The sequence below is a fragment of the Procambarus clarkii genome, chromosome 21 (assembly GCF_040958095.1).
Source record: "Procambarus clarkii isolate CNS0578487 chromosome 21, FALCON_Pclarkii_2.0, whole genome shotgun sequence".
In the NCBI taxonomy this organism is placed as follows: Eukaryota; Metazoa; Arthropoda; class Malacostraca; order Decapoda; family Cambaridae; genus Procambarus; species Procambarus clarkii.
In genome coordinates, this window is record NC_091170.1 from 23,425,369 (window position 1) to 23,448,114 (window position 22,746).

The 22,746-nt window shown below is 48.1% G+C and overlaps 9 protein-coding genes across 9 annotated transcripts; all 9 read right to left on the reverse strand.

Moving 5' to 3' along the window:
• Positions 1-295: 295 nt before the first annotated feature.
• Positions 296-754, reverse strand: LOC138367187 (oviduct-specific glycoprotein-like). The gene has a single exon (XM_069328592.1). It carries the CDS (start codon positions 752-754, stop codon positions 296-298), a length of 459 nt encoding a protein of 152 aa, XP_069184693.1.
• A 948-nt stretch (positions 755-1,702) lies between these two features.
• On the reverse strand, positions 1,703-3,302 carry LOC138367188 (oviduct-specific glycoprotein-like). The gene is made up of 5 exons (XM_069328593.1): positions 3,218-3,302; positions 2,912-3,117; positions 2,571-2,727; positions 1,889-2,115; positions 1,703-1,744 (listed from the first exon to the last, which is right to left on the reverse strand). The coding sequence occupies exons 1-5, from the start codon at positions 3,300-3,302 to the stop codon at positions 1,703-1,705; spliced, it is 717 nt and encodes a 238-aa protein (XP_069184694.1).
• A 112-nt stretch (positions 3,303-3,414) lies between these two features.
• Positions 3,415-8,577, reverse strand: LOC138367189 (methyl-accepting chemotaxis protein 2-like). The gene is made up of 9 exons (XM_069328594.1): positions 8,178-8,577; positions 7,421-7,617; positions 6,935-7,229; positions 6,640-6,866; positions 6,056-6,485; positions 5,575-5,808; positions 4,910-5,010; positions 3,935-4,105; positions 3,415-3,750 (listed from the first exon to the last, which is right to left on the reverse strand). Exons 1-9 carry the CDS (start codon positions 8,575-8,577, stop codon positions 3,415-3,417), a joined length of 2,391 nt encoding a protein of 796 aa, XP_069184695.1.
• Positions 8,578-8,897: 320 nt separating this feature from the next.
• LOC138367190 (fap1 adhesin-like) lies at positions 8,898-11,705 on the reverse strand. Its single transcript, XM_069328595.1, has 6 exons — positions 11,516-11,705; positions 10,988-11,434; positions 10,381-10,584; positions 9,878-10,083; positions 9,514-9,691; positions 8,898-9,058 (listed from the first exon to the last, which is right to left on the reverse strand). The coding sequence occupies exons 1-6, from the start codon at positions 11,703-11,705 to the stop codon at positions 8,898-8,900; spliced, it is 1,386 nt and encodes a 461-aa protein (XP_069184696.1).
• Positions 11,706-11,755: 50 nt separating this feature from the next.
• Positions 11,756-12,915, reverse strand: LOC138367192 (oviduct-specific glycoprotein-like). Its single transcript, XM_069328597.1, has 2 exons — positions 12,497-12,915; positions 11,756-12,002 (listed from the first exon to the last, which is right to left on the reverse strand). The coding sequence occupies exons 1-2, from the start codon at positions 12,913-12,915 to the stop codon at positions 11,756-11,758; spliced, it is 666 nt and encodes a 221-aa protein (XP_069184698.1).
• An 826-nt stretch (positions 12,916-13,741) lies between these two features.
• On the reverse strand, positions 13,742-14,476 carry LOC138367193 (oviduct-specific glycoprotein-like). The gene is made up of 2 exons (XM_069328598.1): positions 14,287-14,476; positions 13,742-14,205 (listed from the first exon to the last, which is right to left on the reverse strand). The coding sequence occupies exons 1-2, from the start codon at positions 14,474-14,476 to the stop codon at positions 13,742-13,744; spliced, it is 654 nt and encodes a 217-aa protein (XP_069184699.1).
• Positions 14,477-14,526: 50 nt separating this feature from the next.
• On the reverse strand, positions 14,527-15,518 carry LOC138367194 (oviduct-specific glycoprotein-like). Its single transcript, XM_069328599.1, has 2 exons — positions 15,268-15,518; positions 14,527-14,689 (listed from the first exon to the last, which is right to left on the reverse strand). The coding sequence occupies exons 1-2, from the start codon at positions 15,516-15,518 to the stop codon at positions 14,527-14,529; spliced, it is 414 nt and encodes a 137-aa protein (XP_069184700.1).
• A 402-nt stretch (positions 15,519-15,920) lies between these two features.
• On the reverse strand, positions 15,921-20,663 carry LOC138367195 (SUMO-interacting motif-containing protein 1-like). The gene is made up of 7 exons (XM_069328601.1): positions 20,649-20,663; positions 19,699-20,023; positions 18,746-18,949; positions 17,857-18,405; positions 17,404-17,607; positions 16,901-17,106; positions 15,921-16,091 (listed from the first exon to the last, which is right to left on the reverse strand). The coding sequence occupies exons 1-7, from the start codon at positions 20,661-20,663 to the stop codon at positions 15,921-15,923; spliced, it is 1,674 nt and encodes a 557-aa protein (XP_069184702.1).
• A 28-nt stretch (positions 20,664-20,691) lies between these two features.
• Positions 20,692-22,705, reverse strand: LOC138367196 (SUMO-interacting motif-containing protein 1-like). The gene is made up of 4 exons (XM_069328602.1): positions 22,516-22,705; positions 21,988-22,434; positions 21,381-21,584; positions 20,692-21,083 (listed from the first exon to the last, which is right to left on the reverse strand). The coding sequence occupies exons 1-4, from the start codon at positions 22,703-22,705 to the stop codon at positions 20,692-20,694; spliced, it is 1,233 nt and encodes a 410-aa protein (XP_069184703.1).
• Positions 22,706-22,746: the final 41 nt, after the last annotated feature.

A 22,746-nucleotide genomic window follows, 5' to 3' on the forward strand; every position in this document is an offset into this window, starting at 1 on the left:
AACACTCTCAGCCACACCATCTTCATTCTCAGCCACATCATCTACACTCTCAGCCACACCATCCTTACTCTAAGCCACACCATCTACACTCTCAGTAACACCATCTACATTCCCAGTCACACCATCAAAACTCTCAGCCACATCATCAACACTCTCAGCCACACCAACTATAATCTCAGCGACACCACCTACTCTCTCAGTATCACCATCTACTCTCTAAACCGCACCATCTACACTCTCAGCCACACCATCTACACTCTCAGCCACACAATCTATACTCTCTCAGCTAGACCATCTAACTCTCAACCACACCATCTACACTCTCAGCCACACCTTCTACACTCTCAGCATCACCATCTACACTATCAGCCACACCATCTACTTTCTTAACTACACCATCTACACTCTCAGCTACACCATCTACACTCTCAACCATACCATGTACACTCTCAGCGACACCATCTACACTCTCAGTAACACCATCAACACTCTCAGCGACACCATCTACACTCTCAGCTTCACCATCTACGCTCTCAGCCACACCATCTGCATTCTCAGCAACACCATTTACACTCTCAGCCAAACCATTTGCATTCTCAGCCACACCATCTACACTCTCAGCCACACAATCTACACTCTCAGCCACACCATCTACACTCTCCGCCACACCATCTACCCTATCAGCCATATCATCTACACTCTCAGCCACACCATCTACACTCAGCCACACCATCAACACTCTCAGCGACACCATCTACACTTTCAGTCACACCATCAACACTCTGAGCCACACCATCTACACTCTCAGCCACAATATCAACACTCAGCCACACCATCAACACTCTCAGCCACACCATTTACACTCTCAGCAACACCATCAACACTCTCATCGACACCATCTACACTCTCAGCCACACCATCAACACTCTCAGCGGCACCATCTACACTCTCAGCGACACCATCTACATTCTCAGCTACACCTTCAACACTCTCACCCACACCATTTACACTCTCAGCCACACCATCTATACTCACAGCCACACCATCTACACTCTCTGCGACACCATCTACACTCTCAGTAACACCATCTACACTATCAAATATACCATCTACACTCTCAGCAACAGTATCTATACTCTCAGCTACACCATCTACACTCTAAGCCAAACCATCTACACTATCAGCCACACCATCTACACTCTCAGCCACACCATCTAAACTCTCAGCCACACCATCAACACTGTCAGCCACACCATCTACACTTTCAGCCACACCATCAACATTTTTAGCCACACCATCTACGCTTTCAGCCACACCATCTACACTCAGTTATACCATAAACACACTTAGCGACACCATCTACACTCTCAGCGACACCATCTACACTCTCAGTGACACCATCAACACTCTAAGCCACGCCATCTACACTCTCAGTCACACCATCTACACTCTTAGCCACACCATCAACACTTTCAGCTACACCATCAACACTCTCAACGACACCATCTACACTCTCAGCCACACCATCAACACTCTCAGCGACACCATCTACACTCTCAGCCACACCATCTACACTCTCAGCCACACCGTCTACACTCTCAGCCACACCAACTACACTCTCAATTACACCATCTTCACTCGCAACCACACCATCTTTACCCTTAGCCACACCATCTACATTCTCACCAACACCATCAACACTCTAAGCCTCGCCATCTACACTCTCAGTCACACCATCTACACTCTTAGCCACACCATTAACACTTTTAGCCACACAATCAACACTCTCAGCCACACCATCAAGTCTCTCAGCGACACCATCTACACTCTCAGCGACACCATCTACACTCTCAGCCACACCATCAACACTCTCAGCGACACCATCTACACTCTCAGCCACACCATCTACACTCTCAGCCACACCGTCTACACTCTCAGCCACACCAACTACACTCTCAATTACACCATCTTCACTCGCAACCACACCATCTTTACCCTTAGCCACACTATCTACACTCTCAGCGACTCCATCGACAATCTCAGCAACACCATCTACACTCTCAGCCACACCATCAACATTCTTAGCCACACCATCTACGCTTTCAGCCACACCATCTACACTCAGTTATACCGTCAACACACTCAGCGACACCATCTTCTCTCTCAGCGACACCATCTACACCCTAAGGCACACCATCTGCACTCTCAGTCACATCATCTACACTCTCAACCACATCATCTACTCTCACCCACACCATCAACACTCTCAGCGACACCATCTACACTCTCAGCGTCACCATCTACACCCTAAGGCACACCATCTGCACTCTCAGTCACACCATCTACACTCTCAGCGACACCATCTACACTCTCAGCGACACCATCAACACTCTAAGCCACGCCATCTACACTCTCAGTCACACCATCTACACTCTTAGCCACCCCATCAACACTTTCAGCTACACCATCAACACTCTCAGCCACACCATCAAGTCTCTCAGCGACACCATCTACACTCTCAGCGACACCATCTACACTCTCAGCCACACCATCAACACTCTCAGCGATACCATCTACACTCTCAGCCACACCATCTACACTCTCAGCCACACCGTCTACACTCTCAGCCACACCAACTACACTCTCAATTACACCATCTTCACTCGCAACCACACCATCTTTACCCTTAGCCACACCATCTACATTCTCAGCGACACCATCTACACTCTAAGCCACGCCATCTACACTCTCAGTCACACCATCTACACTCTTAGCCACACCATTAACACTTTTAGCCACACCATCAACACTCAGCCACACCATCAAGTCTCTCAGCGACACCATCTACACTCTCAGCGACACCTTCTACACTCTCAGCCACACCATCAACACTCTCAGCGACACCATCTACACTCTCAGCCACACCATCTACACTCTCAGCCACACCGTCTACACTCTCAGCCACACCAACTACACTCTCAATTACACCATCTTCACTCGCAACCACACCATCTTTACCCTTAGCCACACTATCTACACTCTCAGCGACTCCATCGACAATCTCAGCAACACCATCTACACTCTCAGCCACACCATCAACATTCTTAGCCACACCATCTACGCTTTCAGCCACACCATCTACACTCAGTTATACCGTCAACACACTCAGCGACACCATCTTCTCTCTCAGCGACACCATCTACACCCTAAGGCACACCATCTGCACTCTCAGTCACATCATCTACACTCTCAACCACATCATCTACTCTCACCCACACCATCAACACTCTCAGCGACACCATCTACACTCACAGCGTCACCATCTACACCCTAAGGCACACCATCTGCACTCTCAGTCACACCATCTACACTCTCAGCGACACCATCTACACTCTCAGCGACACCATCAACACTCTAAGCCACGCCATCTACACTCTCAGTCACACCATCTACACTCTTAGCCACCCCATCAACACTTTCAGCTACACCATCAACACTCTCAGCCACACCATCAAGTCTCTCATCGACACCATCTACACTCTCAGCGACACCATCTACACTCTCAGCCACACCATCAACACTCTCAGCGACACCATCTACACTCTCAGCCACACCATCTACACTCTCAGCCACACCGTCTACACTCTCAGCCACACCAACTACACTCTCAATTACACCATCTTCACTCGCAACCACACCATCTTTACCCTTAGCCACACCATCTACATTCTCAGCGACACCATCTACACTCTAAGCCACGCCATCTACACTCTCAGTCACACCATCTACACTCTTAGCCACACCATTAACACTTTTAGCCACACCATCAACACTCAGCCACACCATCAAGTCTCTCAGCGACACCATCTACACTCTCAGCGACACCTTCTACACTCTCAGCCACACCATCAACACTCTCAGCGACACCATCTACACTCTCAGCCACACCATCTATACTCTCAGCCACACCGTCTACACTCTGAGCCACACCAACTACACTCTCAATTACACCATATTCACTCGCAACCACACCATCTTTACCCTTAGCCACACTATCTACACACTCAGCGACACCATCTACACTCTCAGCGACACCATCTACACCCTAAGGCACACCATCTGCACTCTCAGTCACATTATCAACACTCTCAGCCACATCATCTACTCTCCCCCACACCATCAACACTCTTAGCGACACCATCTACACTCTCAGCGTCACCATCTACACCCTAAGGCACACCATCTGCACTCTCAGTCACACCATCTACACTCTCAGCCACAAAATCTATACTCTCTCAGCTAGACCATCTGACTCTCAGCCACACCATCTACACTCTCAGCCACACCTTCTACACTCTCAGCACCACCATCTACACTGTCAGCCACACCATCTACTCTCTTAACTACACCATCTACACTCTCAGCAAAACCATCTACACTCCCAGACTCCCCATCTACACTCTCAGCGACACTATCTACACTCTCAGCGACACCATCTATACTCTCAGCCACACCACCTACACTCTCAGTCCCACCATCAACACTCTCAGCCACATCATGTACACTCTCAGCCACACCATCTACACTCTCAGCAATACAATCTACACTCTCAGCCACACCATTTACACTCTCAGCCACTCCATCTACACTCTCAGCCACACGATCTACATTCTCAGCCACACCATCAACACTCTCAGCCACACCATCTTCAATCTCAGCCACACAATCTACACTCTCAGCAACACCATCTTCACTCTATGCCACACCATCTACACTCTCAGCCACAACATCTACACTCCAAGCCACACCATCAACACTCTCAGCCACACCATTAACACTCTCAGGCACACCATCTATAATCTCAGACACACCATCTACACTCATTTATAATCTCTGCCACACCATTTACACTCTCAGTCACACCATCTACACTCACAGCAACACCATCTACACTCTCAGACACAACATCTACAATCACAGTAACACCATCTACACTCTCGGCAATACCACCTACATTCACAGTTACACCATCTACACTCTCATACACAACATCTACACTCACAGCCACACCATCTACACTCTCAGCGACACCATCTACACTCTCAGTGACACCATCAACACTCTAAGCCACGCCATCTACACTCTCAGTCACACCATCTACACTCTTAGCCACACCATCAACACTTTCAGCTACACCATCAACACTCTCAGCGACACCATCTACACTCTCAGCCACACCATCAACACTCTCAGCGACACCATCTACACTCTCAGCCACACCATCTACACTCTCAGCCACACCGTCTACACTCTCAGCCACACCAACTACACTCTCAATTACACCATCTTCACTCGCAACCACACCATCTTTACCCTTAGCCACACCATCTACATTCTCACCGACACCATCAACACTCTAAGCCTCGCCATCTACACTCTCAGTCACACCATCTACACTCTTAGCCACACCATTAACACTTTTAGCCACACCATCAACACTCTCAGCCACACCATCAAGTCTCTCAGCGACACCATCTACACTCTCAGCGACACCATCTACACTCTCAGCCACACCATCAACACTCTCAGCGACACCATCTACACTCTCAGCCACACCATCTATACTCTCAGCCACACCGTCTACACTCTGAGCCACACCAACTACACTCTCAATTACACCATCTTCACTCGCAACCACACCATCTTTACCCTTAGCCACAATATCTACACTCTCAGCGACTCCATCGACAATCTCAGCCACACCATCTACACTCTCAGCCACACCATCAACATTCTTAGCCACACCATCTGTGCTTTCAGCCACACCATCTACACTTAGTTATACCGTCAACACACTCAGCGACACCATCTACACTCTCAGCGACACCATCTACACCCTAAGGCACACCATCTGCACTCTCAGTCACATTATCTACACTCTCAGCCACATCATCTACTCTCCCCCACACCATCAACACTCTCAGCGACACCATCTACACTCTCAGCGTCACCGACCTATACTCTCTCAGCTAGACCATCTGACTCTAAGCCACACCATCTACACTCTCAGCCACACCTTCTACACTCTCAGCACCACCGTCTACACTGTCAGCCACACCATCTACTCTCTTAACTACACCATCTACACTCTCAGCAAAACCATCTACACTCCCAGACTCCCCATCTACACTCTCAGCGACACTATCTACACTCTCAGGGACACCATCGATACTCTCAGCCACACCACCTACACTCTCAGTCACACCATCAACACTCTCAGCCACATCATGTACACTCTCAGCCACACCATCTACACTCTCAGCAATACAATCTACACTCTCAGCCACACCATTTACACTCTCAGCGACTCCATCTACACCCTCAGCCACACGATCTACATTCTCAGCCACACCATCAACACTCTCTTCCACACCATCTTCAATCTCAGCCACACAATCTACACTCTCAGCAACACCATCTTCACTCTATGCCACACCATCTACACTCTCAGCCACAACATCTACACTCCAAGCCACACCATCAACACTCTCAGCCACACCATTAACACTCTCAGGCACACCATCTATAATCTCATCCACACCATCTACACTCATTTATAATCTCTGCCACACCATTTACACTCTCAGTCACACCATCTACACTCATAGCAACACCATCTACACTCTCAGACACAACATCTACACTCACAGTAACACCATCTACACTCTCGGCAATACCATCTACATTCACAGTTACACCATCTACACTCTCATACACAACATCTACACTCACAGCCACACCATCTACACTCTCAGCAATACCATCTACACTCACAGCAACACCATCTCCACTCTCAGCAATACCATCTACACTCACAGTTACACCATCTACACTCTCATACACAACATCTACACTCACAGCCACACCATCACACTCTCAGCAATACCATCTACACTCACAGCAACACCATCTACACTCTCAGCAATACTATCTACTCTCACAGTAACACCATCTACACTCTCAGACACAACATCTACACTCTCAGCAATACCATCTACACTCACAGTAACACCATCTACACTCTCAGACACAACATCTACACTCTCAGCGACACCATCTATCCTTTCAGCTACACCATCTGCGCTCTCAGTCACACCATCTACACTCTCAGCTACACCATCTACACTCTCAGCCACTCCATTTACACTCTTAACCACACCATCTACACTCTAAACCACAACATCTTTTCCTTTATCCACACCATCTTCACTCTCAGTCACACAATCTACACTCAGCTGCACGATCTTTATCCTTAGCCACACCATCTACACTCTCAGCCACATCATCTACACTCTCAATCACACCATCTACACTCTCAGCCACACAATCTACACTCAGCTGCACGATCTTTATCCTTTGCCACACCATCTACACTCTCAGCCACATCATCTACACTCTCAATCACACCATCTACACTCTCATCCACACCATCTACGCTCTTAGCCACACCATCTACACTCGCAGCCACACCATCTAGACTCTCAACCACACCATCATTACCGTTAGTTACACCATCTACACTCTCAGCCACTCCATCAACACTCTCAGCCACACCATCTACACTCTCAGCAACACCATCAACACTCTCAGCCACACCATCTACATTCTCAGCCACACCATCCTCACTTTCAGCAACACCATCTACACTCAGCCACACCATCAACACTCTCAGCGACACCATCTACACTCTCAGCAACACATCTACACTCTCAGCAACACCATCTACACTCTCAGTCACACCATCAACACTCTCAGCCACACCATCTTCATTCTCAGCCACACCATCTACACTCTAAGCCACACCATCCTTACTCTAAGCCACACTATCTACACTCTCAGTAACACCATCTACATTCCCAATCACACCATCAAAACTCTCAGCCACATCATCAACACTCTCAGCCACACCAACTATAATCTCAGCGACACCACCTACACTCTCAGTATCACCATCTACTCTCTCAACCGCACCATCTACACTCTCAGCCACACCATCTACACTCTCAGCCACACCATCTACACTCTCAGCCACACAATCTATACTCTCTCAGCTAGACCATCTAACTCTCAACCACACCATCTACACTCTCAGCAACACCTTCTACACTCAGCATCACCATCTACACTATCAGCCACACCATCTACTTTCTTAACTACACCATCTACACTCTCAGCTACACCATCTACACTCTCAACCATACCATGTACACTCTCAGCGACACCATCTACACTCTCAGTAACACCATCAACACTCTCAGCGACACCATCTACACTCTCAGCTTCACCATCTACGCTCTCAGCCACACCATCTGCATTCTCAGCAACACCATTTACACTCTCAGCCAAACCATCTGCATTCTCAGCCACACCATCTACACTCTCAGCCACACAATCTACACTCTCAGCCACACCATCTACACTCTCCGCCACACCATCTACCCTATCAGCCATATCATCTACACTCTCAGCCACACCATCTACACTCAGCCACACCATCAACACTCTCAGCGACACCATCTACACTCTCAGTCACACCATCTACACTCTGAGCCACACCATCTACACTCTCAGCCACAATATCAACACTCAGCCACACCATCAACACTCTCAGCCACACCATCAACACTCTCAGCGGCACCATCTACACTCTCAGCGACACCATCTACATTCTCAGCTACACCTTCAACACTCTCACCCACACCATTTACACTCTCAGCCACACCATCTACACTCTCTGCGACACCATCTACACTCTCAGTAACACCATCTACACTATCAAATATACCATCTACACTCTCAGCAACACTATCTATACTCTCAGCTACACCATCTACACTCTAAGCCAAACCATCTACACTATCAGCCACACCAACTACACTCTCAGCCACACCATCTACACTCTCAGCCACACCATCAACACTGTCAGCCACACCATCTACACTTTCAGCCACACCATCAACATTTTTAGCCACACTATCTACGCTTTCAGCCACACTATCTACACTCAGTTATACCATCAACACACTTAGCGACACCATCTACACTCTCAGCGACACCATCTTCTCTCTCAGCGACACCATCTACACCCTTAGGCACACCATCTGCACTCTCAGTCACATCATCTACACTCTCAACCACATCATCTACTCTCACCCACACCATCAACACTCTCAGCGACACCATCTACACTCTCAGCGTCACCATCTACACCCTAAGGCACACCATCTGCACTCTCAGTCACACCATCTACACTCTCAGCGACACCATCTACACTCTCAGCGACACCATCAACACTCTAAGCCACGCCATCTACACTCTCAGTCACACCATCTACACTCTTAGCCACACCATCAACACTTTCAGCTACACCATCAACACTCTCAGCCACACCATTAAGTCTCTCAGCGACACCATCTACACTCTCAGCGACACCATCTACACTCTCAGCCACACCATCAACACTCTCAGCGACACCATCTACACTCTCAGCCACACCATCTACACTCTCAGCCACACCGTCTACGCTCTCAGCCACACCAACTACACTCTCAATTACACCATCTTCACTCGCAACCACACCATCTTTACCCTTAGCCACACCATCTACATTCTCAGCGACACCATCAACACTCTAAGCCACGCCATCTACACTCTCAGTCACACCATCTACACTCTTAGCCACACCATTAACACTTTTAGCCACACCATCAACACTCTCAGCCACACCATCAAGTCTCTCAGCGACACCATCTACACTCTCAGCGACACCATCTACACTCTCAGCCACACCATCAACACTCTCAGCGACACCATCTACACTCTCAGCCACACCATCTATACTCTCAGCCACACCGTCTACACTCTGAGCCACACCAACTACACTCTCAATTACACCATCTTCACTCGCAACCACACCATCTTTACCCTTAGCCACACTATCTACACTCTCAGCGACTCCATCGACAATCTCAGCCACACCATCAACACTCTCAGCCACACCATCAACATTCTTAGCCACACCATCTGCGCTTTCAGCCACACCATCTACACTCAGTTATACCGTCAACACACTCAGCGACACCATCTACACTCTCAGCGACACCATCTACACCCTAAGGCACACCATCTGCACTCTCAGTCACATTATCTACACTCTCAGCCACATCATCTACTCTCCCCCACACCATCAACACTCTCAGCGACACCATCTACACTCTCAGCGTCACCATCTACACCCTAAGGCACACCATCTGCACTCTCAGTCACACCATCTACACTCTCAGCCACACAATCTATACTCTCTCAGCTAGACCATCTGACTCTCAGCCACACCATGTACACTCTCAGCCACACCTTCTACACTCTCAGCACCACCATCTACACTGTCAGCCACACCATCTACTCTCTTAACTAAACCATCTACACTCTCAGCAAAACCATCTACACTCCCAGACTCCCCATCTACACTCTCAGCGACACTATCTACACTCTCAGCGACACCATCTATACTCTCAGCCACACCACCTACACTCTCAGTCACACCATCAACACTCTCAGCCACATCATGTACACTCTCAGTCACACCATCAACACTCTCAGCCACATCATGTACACTCTCAGCCACACCATCTACACTCTCAGCAATACAATCTACACTCTCAGCCACACCATTTACACTCTCAGCGACTCCATCTACACCCTCAGCCACACGATCTACATTCTCAGCCACACCATCAACACTCTCAGCCACACCATCTTCAATCTCAGCCACACAATCTACACTCTCAGCAACACCATCTTCACTCTATGCCACACCATCTACACTCTCAGCCACAACATCTACACTCCAAGCCACACCATCAACACTCTCAGCCACACCATTAACACTCTCAGGCACACCATCTATAATCTCATCCACACCATCTACACTCATTTATAATCTCTGCCACACCATTTACACTCTCAGTCACACCATCTACACTCATAGCAACACCATCTACACTCTCAGACACAACATCTACACTCACAGTAACACCATCTACACTCTCGGCAATACCATCTACATTCACAGTTACACCATCTACACTCTCATACACAACATCTACACTCACAGCCACACCATCTACACTCTCAGCAATACCATCTACACTCACAGCAACACCATCTCCACTCTCAGCAATACCATCTACACTCACAGTTACACCATCTACACTCTCATACACAACATCTACACTCACAGCCACACCATCTACACTCTCAGCAATACCATCTACACTCACAGCAACACCATCTACACTCTCAGCAATACTATCTACTCTCACAGTAACACCATCTACACTCTCAGACACAACATCTACACTCTCAGCAATACCATCTACACTCACAGTAACACCATCTACACTCTCAGACACAACATCTACACTCTCAGCCACACCATCTACACTCACAGCCACACCATCTACACTCTCAGCGACACCATCTATCCTCTCAGCTACACCATCTGCGCTCTCAGCCACTCCATTTACACTCTTAACCACACCATCTACACTCTCAACCACAACATCTTTTCCTTTATCCACACCATCTTCACTCTCAGTCACACAATCTACACTCAGCTGCACGATCTTTATCCTTAGCCACACCATCTACACTCTCAGCCACATCATCTACACTCTCAATCACACCATCTACACTCTCAGCCACACAATCTACACTCAGCTGCACGATCTTTATCCTTAGCCACACCATCTACACTCTCAGCCACATCATCTACACTCTCAATCACACCATCTACACTCTCATCCACACCATCTACGCTCTTAGCCACACCATCTACACTCGCAGCCACACCATCTAGACTCTCAACCACACCATCATTACCGTTAGTTACACCATCTACACTCTCAGCCACTCCATCAACACTCTCAGCCACACCATCTACACTCTCAGCAACACCATCCTCACTTTCAGCAACACCATCTACACTCAGCCACACCATCAACACTCTCAGCGACACCATCTACACTCTCAGCAACACATCTACACTCTCAGCAACACCATCTACACTCTCAGTCACACCATCAACACTCTCAGCCACACCATCTTCATTCTCAGCCACACCATCTACACTCTAAGCCACACCATCCTTACTCTAAGCCACACTATCTACACTCTCAGTAACACCATCTACATTCCCAATCACACCATCAAAACTCTCAGCCACATCATCAACACTCTCAGCCACACCAACTATAATCTCAGCGACACCACCTACACTCTCAGTATCACCATCTACTCTCTCAACCGCACCATCTACACTCTCAGCCACACCATCTACACTCTCAGCCACACCATCTACACTCTCAGCCACACAATCTATACTCTCTCAGCTAGACCATCTAACTCTCAACCACACCATCTACACTCTCAGCCACACCTTCTACACTCAGCATCACCATCTACACTATCAGCCACACCATCTACTTTCTTAACTACACCATCTACACTCTCAGCTACACCATCTACACTCTCAACCATACCATGTACACTCTCAGCGACACCATCTACACTCTCAGTAACACCATCAACACTCTCAGCGACACCATCTACACTCTCAGCTTCACCATCTACGCTCTCAGCCACACCATCTGCATTCTCAGCAACACCATTTACACTCTCAGCCAAACCATCTGCATTCTCAGCCACACCATCTACACTCTCAGCCACACAATCTACACTCTCAGCCACACCATCTACACTCTCCGCCACACCATCTACCCTATCAGCCATATCATCTACACTCTCAGCCACACCATCTACACTCAGCCACACCATCAACACTCTCAGCGACACCATCTACACTCTCAGCGACACCATCTACACCCTAAGGCACACCATCTGCACTCTCAGTCACATTATCTACACTCTCAGCCACATCATCTACTCTCCCCCACACCATCAACACTCTCAGCGACACCATCTACACTCTCAGCGTCACCATCTACACCCTAAGGCACACCATCTGCACTCTCAGTCACACCATCTACACTCTCAGCCACACAATCTATACTCTCTCAGCTAGACCATCTAACTCTCAGCCACACCATGTACACTCTCAGCCACACCTTCTACACTCTCAGCACCACCATCTACACTGTCAGCCACACCATCTACTCTCTTAACTAAACCATCTACACTCTCAGCAAAACCATCTACACTCCCAGACTCCCCATCTACACTCTCAGCGACACTATCTACACTCTCAGCGACACCATCTATACTCTCAGCCACACCACCTACACTCTCAGTCACACCATCAACACTCTCAGCCACATCATGTACACTCTCAGTCACACCATCAACACTCTCAGCCACATCATGTACACTCTCAGCCACACCATCTACACTCTCAGCAATACAATCTACACTCTCAGCCACACCATTTACACTCTCAGCGACTCCATCTACACCCTCAGCCACACGATCTACATTCTCAGCCACACCATCAACACTCTCAGCCACACCATCTTCAATCTCAGCCACACAATCTACACTCTCAGCAACACCATCTTCACTCTATGCCACACCATCTACACTCTCAGCCACAACATCTACACTCCAAGCCACACCATCAACACTCTCAGCCACACCATTAACACTCTCAGGCACACCATCTATAATCTCATCCACACCATCTACACTCATTTATAATCTCTGCCACACCATTTACACTCTCAGTCACACCATCTACACTCATAGCAACACCATCTACACTCTCAGACACAACATCTACACTCACAGTAACACCATTTACACTCTCGGCAATACCATCTACATTCACAGTTACACCATCTACACTCTCATACACAACATCTACACTCACAGCCACACCATCTACACTCTCAGCAATACCATCTACACTCACAGCAACACCATCTCCACTCTCAGCAATACCATCTACACTCACAGTTACACCATCTACACTCTCATACACAACATCTACACTCACAGCCACACCATCTACACTCTCAGCAATACCATCTACACTCACAGCAACACCATCTACACTCTCAGCAATACTATCTACTCTCACAGTAACACCATCTACACTCTCAGACACAACATCTACACTCTCAGCAATACCATCTACACTCACAGTAACACCATCTACACTCTCAGACACAACATCTACACTCTCAGCCACACCATCTACACTCACAGCCACACCATCTACACTCTCAGCGACACCATCTATCCTCTCAGCTACACCATCTGCGCTCTCAGCCACTCCATTTACACTCTTAACCACACCATCTACACTCTCAACCACAACATCTTTTCCTTTATCCACACCATCTTCACTCTCAGTCACACAATCTACACTCAGCTGCACGATCTTTATCCTTAGCCACACCATCTACACTCTCAGCCACATCATCTACACTCTCAATCACACCATCTACACTCTCAGCCACACAATCTACAATCAGCTGCACGATCTTTATCCTTAGCCACACCATCTACACTCTCAGCCACATCATCTACACTCTCAATCACACCATCTACACTCTCATCCACACCATCTACGCTCTTAGCCACACCATCTACACTCGCAGCCACACCATCTAGACTCTCAACCACACCATCATTACCGTTAGTTACACCATCTACACTCTCAGCCACTCCATCAACACTCTCAGCCACACCATCTACATTCTCAGCCACACCATCCTCACTTTCAGCAACACCATCTACACTCAGCCACACCATCAACACTCTCAGCGACACCATCTACACTCTCAGCAACACATCTACACTCTCAGCAACACCATCTACACTCTCAGTCACACCATCAACACTCTCAGCCACACCATCTTCATTCTCAGCCACACCATCTACACTCTAAGCCACACCATCCTTACTCTAAGCCACACTATCTACACTCTCAGTAACACCATCTACATTCCCAATCACACCATCAAAACTCTCAGCCACATCATCAACACTCTCAGCCACACCAACTATAATCTCAGCGACACCACCTACACTCTCAGTATCACCATCTACTCTCTCAACCGCACCATCTACACTCTCAGCCACACCATCTACACTCTCAGCCACACCATCTACACTCTCAGCCACACAACATATACTCTCTCAGCTAGACCATCTAACTCTCAACCACACCATCTACACTCTCAGCCACACCTTCTACACTCAGCATCACCATCTACACTATCAGCCACACCATCTACTTTCTTAACTACACCATCTACACTCTCAGCTACACCATCTACACTCTCAACCATACCATGTACACTCTCAGCGACACCATCTACACTCTCAGCAACACCATTTACACTCTCAGCCAAACCATCTGCATTCTCAGCCACACCATCTACACTCTCAGCCACACAATCTACACTCTCAGCCACACCATCTACACTCCGCCACACCATCTACCCTATCAGCCATATCATCTACACTCTCAGCCACACCATCTACACTCAGCCACACCATCAACACTCTCAGCGACACCATCTACACTCTCAGTCACACCATCTACACTCTGAGCCACACCATCTACACTCTCAGCCACAATATCAACACTCAGCCACACCATCAACACTCTCAGCCACACCATCAACACTCTCAGCGGCACCATCTACACTCTCAGCGACACCATCTACATTCTCAGCTACACCTTCAACACTCTCACCCACACCATTTACACTCTCAGCCACACCATCTACACTCTCTGCGACACCATCTACACTCTCAGTAACACCATCTACACTATCAAATATACCATCTACACTCTCAGCAACACTATCTATACTCTCAGCTACACCATCTACACTCTAAGCCAAACCATCTACACTATCAGCCACACCAACTACACTCTCAGCCACACCATCTACACTCTCAGCCACACCATCAACACTGTCAGCCACACCATCTACACTTTCAGCCACACCATCAACATTTTTAGCCACACTATCTACGCTTTCAGCCACACTATCTACACTCAGCTATACCATCAACACACTTAGCGACACCATCTACACTCTCAGCGAAACCATCTTCTCTCTCAGCGACACCATCTACACCCTAAGGCACACCATCTGCACTCTCAGTCACATCATCTACACTCTCAACGACATCATCTACTCTCACCCACACCATCAACACTCTCAGCGACACCATCTACACTCTCAGCGTCACCATCTACACCCTAAGGCACACCATCTGCACTCTCAGTCACACCATCTACACTCTCAGCGACAAAATCTACACTCTCAGCGACACCATCAACACTCTAAGCCACGCCATCTACACTCTCAGTCACACCATCTACACTCTTAGCCACACCATCAACACTTTCAGCTACACCATCAACACTCTCAGCCACACCATCAAGTCTCTCAGCGACACCATCTACACTCTCAGCGACACCATCTACACTCTCAGCCACACCATCAACACTCTCAGCGACACCATCTACACTCTCAGCCACACCATCTACACTCTCAGCCACACCGTCTACACTCTCAGCCACACCAACTACACTCTCAATTACACCATCTTCACTCGCAACCACACCATCTTTACCCTTAGCCACACCGTCTACATTCTCAGCGACACCATCAACACTCTAAGCCACGCCATCTACACTCTCAGTCACACCATCTACACTCTTAGCCACACCATTAACACTTTTAGCCACACCATCAACACTCTCAGCCACACCATCAAGTCTCTCAGCGACACCATCTACACTCTCAGCGACACCATCTACACTCTCAGCCACACCATCAACACTCTCAGCGACACCATCTACACTCTCAGCCACACCATCTATACTCTCAGCCACACCGTCTACACTCTGAGCCACACCAACTACACTCTCAATTACACCATCTTCACTCGCAACCACACCATCTTTACCCTTAGCCACACTATCTACACTCTCAGCGACTCCATCGACAATCTCAGCCACACCATCAACACTCTCAGCCACACCATCAACATTCTTAGCCACACCATCTGCGCTTTCAGCCACACCATCTACACTCAGTTATACCGTCAACACACTCAGCGACACCATCTACACTCTCAGCGACACCATCTACACCCTAAGGCACACCATCTGCACTCTCAGTCACATTATCTACACTCTCAGCCACATCATCTACTCTCCCCCACACCATCAACACTCTCAGCGACACCATCTACACTCGCAGCGTCACCATCTACACCCTAAGGCACACCATCTGCACTCTCAGTCACACCATCTACACTCTCAGCCACACAATCTATACTCTCTCAGCTAGACCATCTGACTCTCAGCCACACCATGTACACTCTCAGCCACACCTTCTACACTCTCAGCACCACCATCTACACTGTCAGCCACACCATCTACTCTCTTAACTACACCATCTACACTCTCAGCAAAACCATCTACACTCCCAGACTCCCCATCTACACTCTCAGCGACACTATCTACACTCTCAGCGACACCATCTATACTCTCAGCCACACCACCTACACTCTCAGTCACACCATCAACACTCTCAGCCACATCATGTACACTCTCAGCCACACCATCTACACTCTCAGCAATACAATCTACACTCTCAGCCACACCATTTACACTCTCAGCGACTCCATCTACACTCTCAGCCACACGATCTACATTCTCAGCCACACCATCAACACTCTCAGCCACACCATCTTCAATCTCAGCCACACAATCTACACTCTCAGCAACACCATCTTCACTCTATGCCACACCATCTACACTCTCAGCCACAACATCTACACTCCAAGCCACACCATCAACACTCTCAGCCACACCATTAACACTCTCAGGCACACCATCTATAATCTCAGCCACACCATTTATAATCTCTGCCACACCATTTACACTCTCAGTCACACCATCTACACTCACAGCAACACCATCTACACTCTCAGACACAACATCTACACTCACAGTAACACCATCTACACTCTCGGCAATACCATCTACATTCACAGTTACACCATCTACACTCTCATACACAAAATCTACACTCACAGCCACACCATCTACACTCTCAGCAATACCATCTACACTCACAGCATTACCATCTTCACTCTCAGCAATACCATCTACACTAACAGTTACACCATCTACACTCTCATACACAACATCTACACTCACAGCCACACCATCTACACTCTCAGCAATACCATCTACACTCACAGCAACACCATCTACACTCTCAGCAATACTATCTACTCTCACAGTAACACCATCTACACTCTCAGACACAACATCTACACTCTCAGCAATACCATCTACACTCACAGTAACACCATCTACACTCTCAGACACAACATCTACACTCTCAGCCACACCATCTACACTCACAGGCACACCATCTACACTCTCAGCGACACCATCTATCCTCTCAGCTACACCATCTGCGCTCTCAGTCACACCATCTACACTCTCAGCTACACCATCTACACTCTCAGCCACTCCATTTACACTCTTAACCACACCATCTACACTCTCAACCACAACATCTTTTCCTTTATCCACACCATCTTCACTCTCAGTCACACCATTTACACTCTCAATCCCACCATCTTCACTCTCAGCAACACAATCTACACTCAGCTGCACGATCTTTACCCTTAGCCACACCATCTACACTCTCAGCCACATCATCTACACTCTCAATCACACCATCTACACTCTCATCCACACCATCTACGCTCTTAGCCACACCATCTACACTCGCAGCCACACCATCTAGACTCTCAACCACACCATCATTACCGTTAGTTACACCATCTACACTCTCAGCCACTCCATCAACACTCTCAGCCACACCATCTACACTCTCAGCAACACCATCAACACTCTCAGCCACACCATCTACATTCTCAGCCACACCATCCTCACTTTCAGTCACACCATCTACACTCTGAGCCACACCATCTACACTCTCAGCCACAATATCAACACTCAGCCACACCATCAACACTCTCAGCCACACCATCAACACTCTCAGCGGCACCATCTACACTCTCAGCGACACCATCTACATTCTCAGCTACACCTTCAACACTCTCACCCACACCATTTACACTCTCAGCCACACCATCTACACTCTCTGCGACACCATCTACACTCTCAGTAACACCATCTACACTATCAAATATACCATCTACACTCTCAGCAACACTATCTATACTCTCAGCTACATTATCTACACTCTAAGCCAAACCATCTACACTATCAGCCACACCATCTACACTCTCAGCCACACCATCTACACTCTCAGCCACACCATCAACACTGTCAGCCACACCATCTACACTTTCTGCCACACCATCAACATTTTTAGCCACACCATCTACGCTTTCAGCCACACCATCTACACTCAGTTATACCATCAACATTCTTAGCGACACCATCTACACTCTCAGCGACACCATCTACACTCTCAGTGACACCATCAACACTCTAAGCCACGCCATCTACACTCTCAGTCACACCATCTACACTCTTAGCCACACCATCAACACTTTCAGCTACACCATCAACACTCTCAGCGACACCATCTACACTCTCAGCCACACCATCAACACTCTCAGCGACACCATCTACACTATCAGCCACACCATCTACACTCTCAGCCACACCGTCTACATTCTCAGCCACACCAACTACACTCTCAATTACACCATCTTCACTCGCAACCACAGCATCTTTACCCTTAGCCACACTATCTACACTCTCAGCGACTCCATCGACAATCTCAGCCACACCATCTACACTCTTAGCCACACCGTCTACACTCTCAGCAACACCAACTACACTCTCAATTACACCATCTTCACTCGCAACCACACCATCTTTACCCTTAGCCACACCATCTACATTCTCAGCGACACCATCTACACTCTAAGCCACGCCATCTACACTCTCAGTCACACCATCTACACTCTTAGCCACACCATTAACACTTTTAGCCACACCATCAACACTCAGCCACACCATCAAGTCTCTCAGCGACACCATCTACACCCTAAGGCACACCATCTGCACTCTCAGTCACATCATCTACACTCTCAACCACATCATCTACTCTCACCCACACCATCAACACTCTCAGCGACACCATCTACACTCTCAGCGTCACCATCTACACCCTAAGGCACACCATCTGCACTCTCAGTCACACCATCTACACTCTCAGCGACACCATCTACACTCTCAGCGACACCATCAACACTCTAAGCCACGCCATCTACACTCTCAGTCACACCATCTACACTCTTAGCCACACCATCAACACTTTCAGCTACACCATCAACACTCTCAGCCACACCATTAAGTCTCTCAGCGACACCATCTACACTCTCAGCGACACCATCTACACTCTCAGCCAAACCATCAACACTCTCAGCGACACCATCTACACTCTCAGCCACACCATCTACACTCTCAGCCACACCGTCTACACTCTCAGCCACACCAACTACACTCTCAATTACACCATCTTCACTCGCAACCACACCATCTTTACCCTTAGCCACACCATCTACATTCTCAGCGACACCATCAACACTCTAAGCCACGCCATCTTCACTCTCAGTCACACCATCTACACTCTTAGCCACACCATTAACACTTTTAGCCACACCATCAACACTCTGAGCCACACCATCAAGTCTCTCAGCGACACCATCTACACTCTCAGCGACACCATCTACACTCTCAGCCACACCATCAACACTCTCAGCGACACCATCTACACTCTCAGCCACACCATCTATACTCTCAGCCACACCGTCTACACTCTGAGCCACACCAACTACACTCTCAATTACACCATCTTCACTCGCAACCACACCATCTTTACCCTTAGCCACACTATCTACACTCTCAGCGACTCCATCGACAATCTCAGCCACACCATCAACACTCTCAGCCACACCATCAACATTCTTAGCCACACCATCTGCGCTTTCAGCCACACCATCTACACTCAGTTATACCGTCAACACACTCAGCGACACCATCTACACTCTCAGCGACACCATCTACACCCTAAGGCACACCATCTGCACTCTCAGTCACATTATCTACACTCTCAGCCACATCATCTACTCTCCCCCACACCATCAACACTCTCAGCGACACCATCTACACTCTCAGCGTCACCATCTACACCCTAAGGCACACCATCTGCACTCTCAGTCACACCATCTACACTCTCAGCCACACAATCTATACTCTCTCAGCTAGACCATCTGACTCTCAGCCACACCATCTACACTCTCAGCCACACCTTCTACACTCTCAGCACCACCATCTACACTGTCAGCCACACCATCTACTCTCTTAACTAAACCATCTACACTCTCAGCAAAACCATCTACACTCCCAGACTCCCCATCTACACTCTCAGCGACACTATCTACACTCTCAGCGACACCATCTATACTCTCAGCCACACCACCTACACTCTCAGTCACACCATCAACACTCTCAGCCACATCATGTACACTCTCAGTCACACCATCAACACTCTCAGCCACATCATGTACACTCTCAGCCACACCATCTACACTCTCAGCAATACAATCTACACTCTCAGCCACACCATTTACACTCTCAGCGACTCCATCTACACCCTCAGCCACACGATCTACATTCTCAGCCACACCATCAACACTCTCAGCCACACCATCTTCAATCTCAGCCACACAATCTACACTCTCAGCAACACCATCTTCACTCTATGCCACACCATCTACACTCTCAGCCACAACATCTACACTCCAAGCCACACCATCAACACTCTCAGCCACACCATTAACACTCTCAGGCACACCATCTATAATCTCATCCACACCATCTACACTCATTTATAATCTCTGCCACACCATTTACACTCTCAGTCACACCATCTACACTCATAGCAACACCATCTACACTCTCAGACACAACATCTACACTCACAGTAACACCATCTACACTCTCGGCAATACCATCTACATTCACAGTTACACCATCTACACTCTCATACACAACATCTACACTCACAGCCACACCATCTACACTCTCAGCAATACCATCTACACTCACAGCAACACCATCTCCACTCTCAGCAATACCATCTACACTCACAGTTACACCATCTACACTCTCATACACAACATCTACACTCACAGCCACACCATCTACACTCTCAGCAATACCATCTACACTCACAGCAACACCATCTACACTCTCAGCAATACTATCTACTCTCACAGTAACACCATCTACACTCTCAGACACAACATCTACACTCTCAGCAATACCATCTACACTCACAGTAACACCATCTACACTCTCAGACACAACATCTACACTCTCAGCCACACCATCTACACTCACAGCCACACCATCTACACTCTCAGCGACACCATCTATCCTCTCAGCTACACCATCTGCGCTCTCAGCCACTCCATCTACACTCTTAACCACACCATCTACACTCTCAACCACAACATCTTTTCCTTTATCCACACCATCTTCACTCTCAGTCACACAATCTACACTCAGCTGCACGATCTTTATCCTTAGCCACACCATCTACACTCTCAGCCACATCATCTACACTCTCAATCACACCA

Bases quoted from the DNA above. Each gene is read 5' to 3' on its own strand.
- LOC138367196 (XM_069328602.1), bottom strand. From the start codon at position 22,705: ATGGTGTGGCTAAGGATAAAGATCGTGCAGCTGAGTGTAGATTGTGTG. The intron at 21,585-21,987 runs GTAGATGGTGTG...CTGAGAGTGTAG, and splicing joins GGCAGAGATTATAAATGAGT to GTGGTGTGGCTGAGAGTATA. The intron at 21,084-21,380 runs GTCAGATGGTCT...CTGAAAGCGCAG, and splicing joins TGTAGATGGTGTGGCTGAGA to ATGGTGTGGCTAAGAATGTT.
- LOC138367190 (XM_069328595.1), bottom strand. From the start codon at position 11,705: ATGGTGTGGCTAAGGATAAAGATCGTGCAGCTGAGTGTAGATTGTGTG. The intron at 11,435-11,515 runs GTGTGGCTGTGA...CTGTGAGTGTAG, and splicing joins TGTCGCTGAGAGTGTAGATG to ATGGTATTGCTGAGAGTGTA. The intron at 9,059-9,513 runs GTGTGGCTGAGA...AACTGAGTGTAG, and splicing joins TGTCGCTGAGAGTGTTGATG to ATAGTGTGGCTGAAAGCGTA.
- LOC138367192 (XM_069328597.1), bottom strand. From the start codon at position 12,915: ATGGTGTCGCTGAGAGTGTTGATGGTGTGGCTGAGTGTAGATGGTGTG. The intron at 12,003-12,496 runs GTGTGGCTGAGA...TGTTGCTGAGAG, and splicing joins GGTGATGCTGAGTGTAGAAG to TGTAGATGGTGTGGCTGAGA.
- LOC138367189 (XM_069328594.1), bottom strand. From the start codon at position 8,577: ATGGTGTCGCTGAGAGTGTTGATGGTGTGGCTGAGTGTAGATGGTGTG. The intron at 6,486-6,639 runs GTAAATGGTGTG...GGTGTGGCATAG, and splicing joins TAGATGGTGTGACTGAGAGT to AGTGAAGATGGTGTTGCTGA. The intron at 5,809-6,055 runs GTGTGGCTTAGA...CTGAAAGCACAG, and splicing joins TGTGGCTGAGAGTGTAGATG to ATGGTGTGGCTAAGAATGTT.
- LOC138367194 (XM_069328599.1), bottom strand. From the start codon at position 15,518: ATGGTGTGGCGGAGTGTAGATGGTGTGGCTGAGAGTGTAGATTGTGTG. The intron at 14,690-15,267 runs GTGTGGCTGAGA...TGTGGTTGAGAG, and splicing joins GGTGATGCTGAGTGTAGAAG to TCTAGATGGTGTGGCTGCGA.
- LOC138367193 (XM_069328598.1), bottom strand. From the start codon at position 14,476: ATGGTGTGGCTAAGGATAAAGATCGTGCAGCTGAGTGTAGATTGTGTG. The intron at 14,206-14,286 runs GTGTGGCTGTGA...CTGTGAGTGTAG, and splicing joins TGTCGCTGAGAGTGTAGATG to ATGGTATTGCTGAGAGTGTA.
- LOC138367187 (XM_069328592.1), bottom strand. From the start codon at position 754: ATGGTGTCGCTGAGAGTGTTGATGGTGTGGCTGAGTGTAGATGGTGTG.
- LOC138367195 (XM_069328601.1), bottom strand. The intron at 18,406-18,745 runs GTAAAGATCGTG...CTGTGAGTGTAG, and splicing joins TGTAGATGGTGTGGCTAAGG to ATGGTATTGCTGAGAGTGTA. The intron at 16,092-16,900 runs GTAGATGGTGTC...TTGATGGTATAG, and splicing joins TAGATGGTGTGGCTGAGAGT to CTGAGTGTAGATAGTGTGGC.
- LOC138367188 (XM_069328593.1), bottom strand. From the start codon at position 3,302: ATGGTGTCGCTGAGAGTGTTGATGGTGTGGGTGAGAGTAGATGATGTG. The intron at 2,728-2,911 runs GTAGATGGTGTC...GGCGTGGCTTAG, and splicing joins TAGATGGTGTGGCTGAGAGT to AGTGTAGATGGTGTCGCTGA. The intron at 1,745-1,888 runs GTAGATGGTGTC...GGTGTGGCTAAG, and splicing joins TAGATGGTGTGGCTGAGAGT to AGTGTAGATGGTGTGACTGA.